Genomic DNA, 13,288 nt, shown 5'->3' on the forward strand with positions numbered 1-13,288 from the left:
CTATGGCAACCTGATTTGTAATGTTCATGAAAAAGCAAAGGACAAAATCAGAGGGTTTAACACTATAGTAATTAAAACAGTGTAGAATGGGCACAAAAATGGACAAATCAAACAAGAGAGCATAACAGAAAAAAACTAATCCATATACAATCACTTGATTTACAATAAGTCTCCTACTGCAATTCACTGGGCAAAGGATGGCCGTTTCAATGGGGAAGTAGACGAAAGTTTATCCCTACCTCACACCATACACAGAATGAATTCAAATAGATCACAGAGCTAAATACAAACAGCAAAAGTAGCACTACTTTTATAACAAAGCATAGATTATCTTCATCAATGTTGGATTAACAACAATCTCTTGAACAGGATGTAGAAAACCCTAACCAGAGTTCCTACAAATTGATAAGAAAAAGCAAACCACCTAGTGAAAAAAAAAAAAAGAGCAGAAAATCTGAACAGGAACTTCCCCAGAGAGGATATTCAAACTGGCAATAAGCCTGTGAAATGGTGCTCAATATCATTATCCCTCAGGGAAATGCAAATGGGAACCACAGGTAGGTACCACTACACACGACCACCCCCTAGAGGGGCTAAAATTAGGGACTGATAATATCAAGTGTGAATGAGGATGTAGAAATTTTTACAACTGCTTGGCAGTTTCTAATGGAGTTTCACATGCTCTGTGATCCAACGAGCCCATTTCTAGATGCACAGGTGCACACCTAACAGAAATGCATGTGCAGTACACTCAAAGACAAGACCTAGAAGAACGTCCTCAGCAGCTTTAGTTACAATAGCAAAACAACGGAAAACCTCGCAAATGCACATCAACAGAAATATGCATGAATTAATTATGGTATATTTATTTTATTTCTTTATTATTTCTTTCTTTTTGAGCTGGAGTCCTGCTGTGTCCCAGGCTGGAGTGCGGTGGTGCAATCTCCACTCACTGCAACCTCCACCTCCCAGGTTCAAGTGATTCTCCTGCCTCAACCTCTCGAGTGACTGGGATTACAGGTGCCCACCAGCACGCCCAGCTAACTTTTGTATTTTTTAGTAGAGACGGGTTTCACCATGTTGGCCTGGCTGGTCTCGAACTCCTGACCTCAGGTGATCCACCCACTTTGGCCTTTAAAAGTGCTGAGATTAAAGGCATGAGCCACTGCACCTCGCCGATATATTTATTAATCAAATATTACACAGCAATAACAGTGAACTAACTGGCTACAAGCAATAATGTAGGTAAATTTTACAGACATAATTTGAGGCAAAAGAAACCAGAAGTGATAGAAAATATGCTTCTATTTATGAGGCTCAGCAACAGGCACAATTCATATACAAGCGGTATAGCCGTTTCCTTCATGGGGGAGGGAGGAGATAACCGGAGGAGGCTGGGCAGGAGGCAGGGGCGCGTCTGAGATTCTGAGAATGTTGCAGAGCAGGCTTTCTCTACCTTGGCACTACTGACATTTTGTTGGGGAGGCCCTCCTGGCACTGTGGCATTCCCGGCCTCTACCCACTAGTGCCAGTACCACAATGTCTACCCCCCGACCACCACCGCCGCTCCCACCCACAGTATGACAAACAAAAATGTCTCCAGATATTGCCAAATGTCCCCTTGGGTGGAGGACGTACAAAATTCCCCTTGTTGCGCTGTTTTATTTTGGGCCCTGGGGGAATGACGGGCGTGGGCTCCTTTGTGGAAATTCCTTGGCTTTTCTGTACACATGTTAAGCTTTTAAAGGTTTTAAAAGAAGAAAACAAGTCAACAAATGACTGAAAGAACCAGCAAGTTTTCCAGCAACCCCAGAGAGAGTGGACAGAGTGGGGTTAAATGTCTTGTTTGCAGACAAGGAGACTGGGATCCAGCGTGGCTCAGGGCAGGTGGCCGGCGGGGTCCTCCCACTCCCACTTCCTTCCCCCTGCTCTCATGCATTCTTGCTCCCAAACACTGACCAAGTCCCTGTTGAGGTTGGTCCCATGCGGGGGCTCGGCTGGACCTTTAGACTCATGGTGGAAACAGTTCGTGTTGGTGGACACTGCACCCAGCACCCTGCAAACAGAATTCTGACAACCAGTATCTCATGCAAACAGGATATCAGCTTTTGTCAGAAACATCAAAAAGGGCTTGAGGTTTTTCTTCGCAGCCTCAGCGTTGCCTCTACCCCTCCCGCTTTATCTCCTCGTTTCTGTGTGCAGGCGAGCTTCTTGGCCTGCGGGCAGGAAGAGATGGCAGCGGCGGAGACGCAGCTCTACGCCAAGGTCTCCAACAAGCTCAAGGGCCGCAGCACCCCCTTGCTCCTGGAGCCCCTCCTGGCCATGGGCTTCCCGGTGCACACCTCGTGAGTACTGCCCAGAGACCCTGGGGCCCAGCCAATGGGGCTGGAGCCAGACCCTGCTGCAGCCCCTGCCGTGGAGCTGCAGGGGCGCAGGGCATGGCCTCCGGTCAAAGCCGTGCACCTTGTGGGGTGACACACTGGCTCTTCAGAAGGCTCCCTTCCGCTTTTCATAAAGGACATGACCTTGACCAAGCTTGTCCAACGCACGTGTGGCCCAGGACGGCTTTGAATGCTGTCCAGCACAAACTTGTAAACTTTCTTCAAACATGATGAGATTCGTGTTTGTTTTCTGTTTTTAGCTCATTAGCTATTGTTAGTGTCAGTGTGTTTTATGTCTGGCCCAAGACAATTCTTCTTCCAGTGGGGGCCAGGGAGGCAAAGATTGGAAACCCCTGATATTTTTGACCTTTGAATCACTAGCTCTGCTGGCTGATGCCAGGGGATCCTGAAATTGTGGAAATCGGAAGCCGTGTATTACTCCAGGTGCCTCATTTTGGGGGCTTGGGGGACTCGGGGCCTGGATGTAATGTCTGTGTGCAGCTCAGCGACTCTGAAGGTGGCATTTCAGGGTGTTCAAACTCTAGCGTAAAAGACCCCAAAGCCCGCTGAGTCTCTAACACTGGGACCACTGCAGCAGGACTGTGCTGCCACACTGCCCAGGGAGAGCCACTTGTCCTCAGGGAGAATCCCTTGAGCGTCCGATAACGAAACAAATGGGTCAGAACTGCAGACGCAGTGCGAGCTGTCCCCCGTGGGAAGGGTCTGTGTGGGGGAGAGTTTAGCCTTGGGAGTCGCCGCTCTCCGAGAGGGAGGAAATGCGACCAGCACTGGGTTTTACAGCTTTCGTGGCAAACCAGCGCCTTTGATCGGGCCCGTGCATTTTTCACATGGAAAAATGAACCTGAAGCACTTGAGGTGACTTTGGGTTGGAGAAGGAGCTGAACTTTCCTTCCACACTGTCACAAAAGCTTGGCCAAATTGGATAAAGTAACTTTGAAGCTAGATAAACCCCTTTCTTCCCCCCAAATCAGGCCTTGGTTGTCACCGTTATGTTCAAGCTAATCCAGGGCCTTTGAATGCGGAATGCGTTCAGGCGTGGGGAGTGTGGCCGCCACGCACCGTCCAGGCAGCGGGTACAAGGCAGGCTTCATCCTCTACTCGCCACCCAGTGCAGGCAGGACCCTGGGTCCAGAGAGTACGTTAGTGGTGGGGGTGGGGCTTGAACCAGCCCTCTGTGCCTTTGAAGGAGTCCACGTTGTATTTTGCTGTTGAACCTGTAGCATGGACTCCTACTCAAAATTCCTTCCGGTTTAAACATTAAACACATGTTGGGAGAAGAGCAGTGTGTGAATTTCCTCACACCAGAGCACCTCCAAGTAAGGCCCTGCCCCGAGGCCACCCTGTTCAAACCTCTCCAAGTGGCCACAGCCGCGTCGGCACCCACCCAAATAGCAGCATCGGGCAGCACGTGGTGGGTGCCTCATGCATACCCGCTGTTTCCGGTCGGCAGTCCTGATAAATCGCCTTAGCTGCATTCCATTGTTCGATTTGGTCCAGTTCAGCCAAATTCAATGTGATGCACATACGTCCTGGACACCGCCCTGCTTTCGGGGAGCTCTTGGTCTAGCAGGGGAGAGCCGTGGGAGCAAGAGACTGTGAGAGCCGTGACAAGTGCCTGCCCGGTGCTTTGGGAAGAGCTGTTTCCCAGCATGGGAGACGTGTGGGAGCTGAGCCTGAGGATCAGGCCATTTTGTTAAGGGATGTTGGGGTGAAGGAAGCATTTGTCAGGAAAGCATGTGTCTGAGCGGGGACACACTCCACCGCAGCTGCCTCCAGGATCCACAAGGTGGGTCCATTTGCTCTAGGTAGCGGGGAGGGGCAGGCCAGGGAGAGGGATTGCAGGAGTGGGCAGAGGTCAGGTCCTCAGCACCAAGACCCCGTGCCAAGGGCCAGAGCGGGTAGCCAGGGAAGGAAAGTGAGGGGCGGATGTGAGCTGGTCAGCACTGTCCAAAGCCATGATGGTGGCACTCGGGAAAGGGACCTCTGGGCACATGCCCGCTGGGAGTTCAGCGTCAGGCCCTCTTCAGAGTGCAAGGCTACCCCTGCCTCTCTGACCCTTTTCCCAAGAAGGGGCGATGTGACTCTGTGCCTGTGTCTGCTCTTCTGCAGGTTGAAAGCGCTGGCAGCCACAGGCAGGAAGACGGCGGAAGAGGCCTTGGCCTGGTGAGTGCGGCTGCTCCTGTAGACCCGGGAGCATCTGGGCTGAGCATCCTGTGCTCGAGGGCCCCCTCCCACCAGGGTGGACACCAGGAAAAGCCTGGTGCCTCTGGGTGGGATGAGCCACTGCCGAAGTGAACCAAAGTAACCTCGCTGCTACGCACAGGGCCCCGAGGCGGGGCAAGGCTCCATCTTAAAAATAAAATAATTATCGAATCAAAAGAAACGTCGTAGCTATCTAAATTTAGTCTAGTTTTTGGTTTGGGTTTTTATACGTAATTTGAAGCTTGAGGTAAAACACACATGTGAGTTTCTTCCACAAAGTGTTTCCGCACCATCCAAGAGACGCTGGGGCCACAGACGATCTGAAGACCAGGTATTGGGTCTTGCTGTCAGCTTTCTTTCATCTTTTTCACCTGTGAGTTTGGAATGAGACTCAGGTGGGTCCGAGGACAGGATGGACACTGGCCAAGTGTCTCCCACACACAGCTCCACCGCAGGTGCCTCCGCCAATACGATGGCGCTGGGATTAATTTATGTCATGAGCACACATTGTGTGTTCAGTGTGCCCTAGAATTCTGCATTGCTGTCACTGCTGTTCTCGAAGGGGAGAAACCTTTCCGTTGCGGCGGTGGGTGAAGCCGGCTTGCTCTCTGTTGCAGGCTGCACGGTCATTGCAATGACCCTTCCCTAGACGACCCCATCCCCCAGGAGTATGCCCTTTTCCTCTGTCCAACGGGGCCCCTGCTGGAAAAACTTCAAGAGTTCTGGAGAGAGAGCAAGCGCCAGTGTGCAAAGAACAGAGCTCACGAGGTCTTCCCACACGTGACACTCTGTGACTTCTTCACGGTGAGTCAGCCCAGTGCGCCTTCAATGCTCTTCATCGCTGCAGCTGGAGGCATTTTTTCTGTGATAACTAGGCCATGACGGGACAGAGGTGACTCTAAGTGGGACTGTCCAGAACTGCATCATTACCTGGCGTCTTCATGTGAGCTGTGCTTTATTTTCCTCTTTGCTTTCATCTGGTCAACTCCTATTCATCCCTCAGAACACAGATCATTTATCCCCTCCCTTTTTTGAGTCTTCTCCAGCTCCCCAGGCAAAAGGAGTTGCTGCCCATTTTGTATTCACGTGTCTAGTGGCACCTTCGTATTATATGGGCCGTGTGTCTGGTCCAGTACTGCATCCCTCCCGAGACTGAGTCCCTCAAGGGAGGGCAGAGGCTTCACTCATCTTTGCACCCCAGAAAATAGCACAGTCCCTTAAACAGAGTTGGTGCTTCTAAAATGAGTGATAAGTCAACTCAAGAACAAGTTGATGGTTGGCTACTCCCAGAGGCAGAACTTTCCCTGTCTCAGGGACCAGCCCTCCAATTCAGAAAAGATGGCCCAGCGGGAAGCTCCATGGGGGCACAAAATGACCCAGGGGACAGCTCCACAGGGCACTGGGAAGGTGAGAAGAATGAAGGGGCTGCTCAAGAGAAAAGAAAAGGAAAGTGGGGACAGACAGCCACGGCTGCCTCGGCTCCACCAGAGGGCCCCGGGAAGGGGCCCCCCACTTCCGCTACCCTGGCCTGACCCCAACTCTGCTGTTGGCAAACTGATTGCTTCCACTCATTTCAAGGGTTTCCATCAGGGCCCAAGGAACCCTCCATTCCAACACCAGGCTCCTCCGTGCTGGATGGAAAGGGGGAATGCAAATCTCTGCAGGGAAAAGATTTCTGGAAGATATCCCAGGAGAAGCACCTCCAAGGCCTCCAGCCACCACCCTGGATTGCCTGAGACTTTCAGGGATTCCCAGAACACAGGACTAAGCCTGGGAAAGCCCCAGGCAAGCCGAGAGACCTTTCACCCTATATAGACATCAGTGGCATCTGTGACAAGTAGACTTCCTTCTGGGTCACCCTCTGGAGCAAATGGGATAAGGCAAGGCAGCCCATGCCATGTGACACAGCTCAGAAATCAGAGTAGGCCTTGGCCCTCAGCTCCTTCCCCAACCCACTGAGACACAAGCACACACACGCACAGAGACACACACATAGCTCACACACATAGACACACACACATATACATGCACACAGACATACACAGATAGACACAGAGGCATATACATGGCACACACAAATATAACACATACGTGCATACAGACACACACACACGGACACACAAACATACAGATATAAATGCATACATGCACGCAGACATACACAGACACACATACATGCACATAGATACACATGCACACAGATACACACAGATATACACACACAGGAATACACAAATGCATGCACATAGATACACACAGACACACACAGAGACACAGATACACACACAGAGACACACATAGAGACACACACATGCACAAACACAGACACACACATCCATGCACATAGACATATGCACACACACAGACACATATATAAGTACCACATGCACATATATGCACACAGATAAACACACATACACAGAGACATACACAGACACACATATAGACATACACAGACACACATGCACATATAGACATGTGCAGACACACACACGCACACCTCCCTCTGTTGTTAGCTCCTCCCAGTCCCGTACCCCAGGCCTGGCCTGGCCATGGTTAGTGGAGCTCCCCTCGCAGGCAGAAGAGTGTAGCGAAGACTCGCTGTGTACCTTCCGTGTTGTAAAATGAAAACACCAATCTTCTGAAGTGTGATATTGATCACGGCTACATTTATAACATGACTATCCTTGAAAATTATGTATCTAAGCCAAGAAACACAATGTGACATGGACTCCAGAATGGACATGCGCTCACTGTGTGGTTTTGTGCTGAGTGGCATTGAGGGCTGCAGAGAAAACAGCCAGGAGGAATGCCAGGCAGGCCTGCCCACGGGGCGCTGGAAACCGCATTCAGCAATGGGATCTGGCCTCATACTTGGGCATGTCAAAAGCACTATGGGAAATTCCAAGGTGAGCCCAGTGCTCAGAAGAGAAGGGATCAGACCATCTCCCGCCAGTAGGTCGTGGGGTCTGGGTTTCCCCTGTGGTCCTACATGGCCAATGGCACTGGAAAGGTCTTCAAGCCCAGGAAGTGGCCTGGCCATGGCGGCAGGCAACACCAGGCCCAGATGCCAAGAAACACTGCGTGTGGCTGGAGGCGAGGGTGGGAGCCCCATGGGCAAGGCTGTCAGACCAGCACCTGTCCGGCTCCGTGGGCAGGCTGAGCCCTGGCGAGGAATTCTCCAGGTGACAGAGAACCTGCAGCTTCAGGAGCAGGAGCCACATCCAAAAGAGGGTCCCACAGCCACACAGGGGGCATCAGGGAGGCTGGGCCAGGGGCTGTGCAGGCTCAGGTCCTGCAGGGAGCAGACCCCAAGGCAGCATTCCAAGTGCAGGAAACACACAGGGGAGAGACTGCTGGTGAAGGCAAAAGAGGAGAAGGATAGGGTTGGAGGTGGGGCAGAGCCTTGGTGCCTTGGAGGAGTCCCCTGTGGAACCTGGCTCAGCGCTCAGCCGTGGACGAGAGGGCGGCTCTGCAGCTCTCTCCAACACTCCAAGGCTGCCCAGGCACTGCTCAGAACCTGCTGAGTCCCCCTCCACTGCTCAGTCCCCCTCCACTTCTGAGTCTCCCTCCACTGCTCAGTCCCCCTCCACTGCTCAGTTCCCCCTCCACTGCTGAGTCCCCCTCCACTGCTGAGTCCCCCTCCACTGCTCAGTCCCCCCTCCACTATTCAGTCCCCCTCCACTGCTGAGTCCCCCTCCACTACTCAGTCCCCCTCCACTGCTGAGTCTCCCTCCACTGCTCAGTCCCCCTCCACTGCTCAGTCCCCCTCCACTGCTGAGTCCCCCTCCACTGCTCAGTCCCCCTCCACTGCTGAGTCTCCCTCCACTGCTGAGTCCCCCTCCACTGCTGAGTCCCCCTCCACTGGTCAGTCCCCCTCCACTGCTCAGTCCCCCTCCACTGCTCGGTCCCCCTCCACTGCTGGGTCCCCTTCCACTGCTGAGTCCCCCTCCACTGCTCAGTCCCCCTCCACTGCTCAGTCCCCCTCCACTGCTTAGTCCCCCTGCACTGCAGGTTCTGAGCAGTGCCTGGGCAGCCTTGGAGTGTGCTGGAAACCTCCAGAAGCCAAATAGTGCAAACCTGAGCAACACCATGGGACTGAGGAAAGGGCTCAGCAGGTGATGAACACATGCCATGGAGGGAGGGGATGCAGCTTGAGGACCAGGGGACTTCCAGCCTGGGCACCTAGAGGAGACACCATCCTGCAAAGAAATTGACTGAAATATTGAAAAACTGAGGTCCGAGTATAGAACAAATCCATAGCCCCAGACACACAGGCACGAGGTAAACTGTTAGAGCATTTTGAACAGAAAAGAGTCACTTGAATCACCGTCGATTGTTATTAAATTATTAGACAACTTCTGATGACAGGCGAGGAAACACGGGCTCTGTCTCTCCCTTAGTGTGAAGACCAGAAGGTGGAGTGCCTGTACGAGGCGCTGAAGAGAGCTGGAGACAGGCTCCTGGGCTCCTTCCCCACAGCCGTGCCCCTGGCTCTCCACTCCTCCATCAGCTACCTCGGCTTCTTCCTCAACGGCGGCCCCGCAGACGTCATTCGGGAATTCGCCATGACCTTCGCCACAGAAGCATCTCTCTTAGCAGGTGGGCAGCCCTGGCCGGTTGAAAACACAGGGCCGGGTTCACAGTGAGTGAGCCCTTCGTGGCAGGGACGAACTCCCAGCACACAGAGGCAGTGGGTCGCTTCCAGGGAAGCAGAGCCCACAGCAATGGTGGGATGGCGGGGTGGGCTTTCTCCTGGGCTCAGTGGATGCACCCGTCCTCACCGAGGCACTTCCGTGTCCACTTCTGGATTTTCAGCCGGGTGCGTGGACATGGTCTTAACCTGAGGCTGAAGAATTTAACTAGAGCCTCGTTTTTGAGCCACTGCAGCCTTCAAAAATTCAGGCTGATGGAAGGCTTCATATAAAAACACGGGCCGATGGAAGCTTCATATGAAAACGGGGGCCGATGGAAGCTTCATATGAAAACGGGGGCCGATGGAAGCTTCATATGAAAACGCGGGCCGATGGAAGCTTCATATGAAAACACGGGCCGATGGAAGCTTCATATAAAAACGCGGGCGATGGAAGACTTCATATGAAAACGGGGGCCGATGGAAGCTTCATATGAAAACACAGGCCGATGGAAGCTTCATATGAAAACGGGGGCCGATGGAAGCTTCATATGAAAACACGGGCCGATGGAAGCTTCGTATGAAAACGGGGGCCGATGGAAGCTTCATATGAAAACGGGGGCCGATGGAAGCTTCGTATGAAAACGGGGGCCGATGGAAGCTTCATATGAAAACGGGGGCCGATGGAAGCTTCATATGGAAACGGGGGCCGATGGAAGCTTCATATGGAAACGGGGGCCGATGGAAGCTTCATATGAAAACACAGGCCGATGGAAGCTTCATATGAAAACGGGGGCCGATGGAAGCTTCATATGAAAACACGGGCCGATGGAAGCTTCGTATGAAAACGGGGGCCGATGGAAGCTTCATATAAAAACGGGGGCCGATGGAAGCTTCGTATGAAAACGGGGGCCGATGGAAGCTTCATATGAAAACGGGGGCCGATGGAAGCTTCATATGGAAACGGGGGCCGATGGAAGCTTCATATAAAAATGTATGCCGATAGGAAGCTTCTGGACCCACAGTGGTCTTCTCCTTCAGTGGAAATAGTCTTGTTCGCATTTAGTGGTTTTTCAAACACTTAGCTATATGCCAACAGCCCGGGAAACTGCCCCAGAGGGGTGTGCCAAGCATCAAGCCTGACTGGGTGACCGTGACAGTGTTGGAGGCCGGTGCACATGGGTAGTCAGGGCTTCCTGCCCTCGGCCTCGAATGGGAGACACACGAGTCCTATGTGACCTCTTTCTGTATTATCAGAATGAGCTCAGTGCTCTCTCCTTGGCCTCTCCAGGGAAGGATTATTTAGACACATGTTGAGAATCATCAAAATTCCCTGCTCTGGAGCCTGAGGCTGGGGTTTGGTAGAAAGGATTCTGGACTTGGCATCAGAACATGTGGATTTTTTCTGTGTTCCTGATGAGTGGCGTGACCTTAGTCAAGTCAGGTCCACTCGCTCTCTTTTCTTTCTCTACAAAACGATGAGGGCTCTCACTCTTCAAGAACAATGTTGCCTGAGTCTATGGCGCACCCGCCCCGGTTCCCAGGACACAGACGGTGCTCAGCGTTGTCATGATTTACCAGCTCTGAAATCTGACAAGGCCGCAGTGTCTTGGTGGGAGGGGCCCTCCTCTCTCTCCCCGGGAATGTGTCTGTCTCTGTCCTCAGACACGCGTGAAACAGACATCTTGGCCCATAAATCCAACCATGAATCCCAGGCTTCCATTTGGATGCCAGCTTGTGAATCTGGAGACCGAATCCGCCGGATAATTAGAAAGTAACCCCTGGTCTTTGTGGAATGAGTCTCCTCTGCCAGACGATGGCTCTTTCATACCCCAGGCTTCCCTAGTGAACCTCAACGGCGACATCTTAAAAGCAGGAAGGCTGAGGCTGTGAAGGGCAAAGTGCCTGCCCAAGGTCACGTGGTGTGTGCAGTGGCGTCCCCTAAAATATATGTCCACCAGCAACCTCAGACCTCCCTTGGAAATAGGACCTTTGCAGATGCGATTGGTTAGGAGGAGGTCACACTGGAGTAGGGTGGGTCCCCATAAGTGGAGAGGCCGCACAGAGACACAGAGAAGCCATATGCCAACTGAGGCAGAGACGGGAGTGATGTGGCCACAAGCCAAGGGATGCCTGAGGCCACAAGAAACTGGAAGACACAGGAAGGACCTTCCCAGGAGCTTTCAGGGAGAGCGCAGCTCTGCCAACACCTTGATTTTGAACCTCTGGTCTCCAGAAACTGGAGAGAATAAATGTCTGTTGTTGGAAACTGATCCAGTGCCCTAACCAGTCTGGTGGAGCCAGGACCTGAACCCAGCTCTGTCCTGCTCCACACCACCCGGGTTCATGCCGAGAGGCCCCACTTCCTGTGCAAGCTAGCATTGACCTCACATCCACACCCTGACCTTGAGCAGGCTCTGCCCTGCCCTTTTCTGGCCCATGCCCTCAGCCTGACACTGAGCGGGCAGAGAGGCCTCTCCCAGTGACAAGTGACCAGTCACTGCTCTGAAGTGGCCAAGCGCCCTCTTGGGGCAAGCGCACCAGACATCCTGCCCACAGTGGCCCTCCCCAGTGAAACGTCCCCGTAGGCACGGGTCTGTGGAGAGAAGGAAACACAAGGACCCATTCACAAGTCAGTGTGACTCACTCTGACATCAGCCGCCAGCAGTGGGTCTTTCCCAGGCCTTCCTCCCCAACTGCTAAAAAACAGTCAGAAAAGGAATTTCCCCACCACCTACACACTCCCGCCGCTCTGGGCTGCGCGGCCTCAGCACCTGGGCCAGCCAGAGACCGTGGGAGCTTCCCGTTTGCCTCTAAAGGTTCACCACTCACGTGGGAGACAGCAGTGGGCTCCAACTTCGGGGCTCTGAGGAAAGGCTTGCATTACCCTTGACATTTTTAGGGGGTGAGCAGATCCTGTCTGTAAGTGCCTTGCCGTGGAGCGAGGGCAGGTGACCTCTGCACTGACACAGCGTCTCTAGCAGGAAATTTTAAGAAGCTGATTTCCCACGGCAGACCTGGCAAGCAGCCTCTGCCATCCTCCAGCAAATGCTGCTGAAACAGAAATTGGGCCTGGCCCAGAGGCTCGGTCAAGGTCACCTTGCAAAAGGGGGGCACAGTGTGCCCTAAAACTACGTCTGTCCACCCCAAAGTCTGTGTTGTTCCCATCAAGACACCGACCGCCTCCCTAGGACATAAAATACTTTGTGGCCCAACTGAAATCAGATCCCAGCTGCTTCGGAGACTCCAGCTGCTCTGCTCACTGGCCTGAGAGCCCCCTTGCAAGACCAGGAGGGCCAGGGCCATTGGGGCAGAGGATGCCCAAAAAGACTGGCGACTCAGCCACTCCCGGGACCTCCTGCTTCACCAAAACCAGCTGAACCCTAAGACATTGTGTGTTTTATAGTTTTGCTGCCTAAAGAGTTTTCTTAAAACTCTACAATTAACAACAAGCCAGTGAACTGGAGCTCAGGCCTGCAAGTCCAGGCCACGGGGTGATGCGCACGCCCCGGGGAATGGGGAATGGAGCCTGGGTGATGCGCTCGCCCCGGGGAATGGAGCAGCTGTTGGGATTGGAGCAGCTGTTAACTCTGTGCATCTGAATCGTGCATTTGTGTAGTTGGCCTGCAAACTGATAGGCCCCCATGCCCTCCTCTTCCCCGCTTCCTGGAAATATCTGCAGGTATCCAGCCATCTCCTTTATGGTGTGAGTTCTGAGTGGGCCAAGTCCTTGCCTTGTTGAGGGAGCACGGAGGTGGAAGGAAGGACACGTTTAGGTAACAGTGCCCTGGCACCCTCTGTGTTTCCCTGATTTCACAGACTGTACCGTGAAGCCGTGCACCAAGCAGCTGCATCTGACCTTGGCCCACAAGTTCTACCCCCACCACCAGAGGACGCTGGAGCAGCTGGCCAGAGCCATCCCCCTGGGCCACGGCTGCCAGTGGACGGCAGCCCTCTACTCCCGAGACATGCGCTTCGTGCACTACCAGGTGAGAGAGCGGGGCGGGGGCTCCTAAGAAGCAGATGAATGCACAGCCACCCACCTGACAGC

The 13,288-nt window shown here is 53.2% G+C and overlaps 1 protein-coding gene across 2 annotated transcripts in view; it reads left to right on the forward strand.

Annotated features, from left to right (window-relative positions):
- The first annotated feature begins 2,220 nt into the window (after positions 1-2,220).
- Positions 2,221-13,288, forward strand: part of UBASH3A (ubiquitin associated and SH3 domain containing A) — a 50,226-nt gene continuing 39,158 nt past the window's right edge. For both annotated transcript variants that reach the window (XM_035282996.3, XM_078358615.1), the window contains exons 1-5: positions 2,221-2,345; positions 4,512-4,565; positions 5,222-5,408; positions 9,008-9,206; positions 13,057-13,226. In XM_035282996.3, coding sequence (XP_035138887.2) covers positions 2,233-2,345; positions 4,512-4,565; positions 5,222-5,408; positions 9,008-9,206; positions 13,057-13,226 — 723 coding nt within the window. In that variant the 5' untranslated portion in view covers positions 2,221-2,232. The remainder of the gene's footprint in view (positions 2,346-4,511; positions 4,566-5,221; positions 5,409-9,007; positions 9,207-13,056; positions 13,227-13,288) is intronic.

The sequence above is a fragment of the Callithrix jacchus genome, chromosome 21 (genome assembly GCF_049354715.1).
Source record: "Callithrix jacchus isolate 240 chromosome 21, calJac240_pri, whole genome shotgun sequence".
In the NCBI taxonomy this organism is placed as follows: Eukaryota; Metazoa; Chordata; class Mammalia; order Primates; family Cebidae; genus Callithrix; species Callithrix jacchus.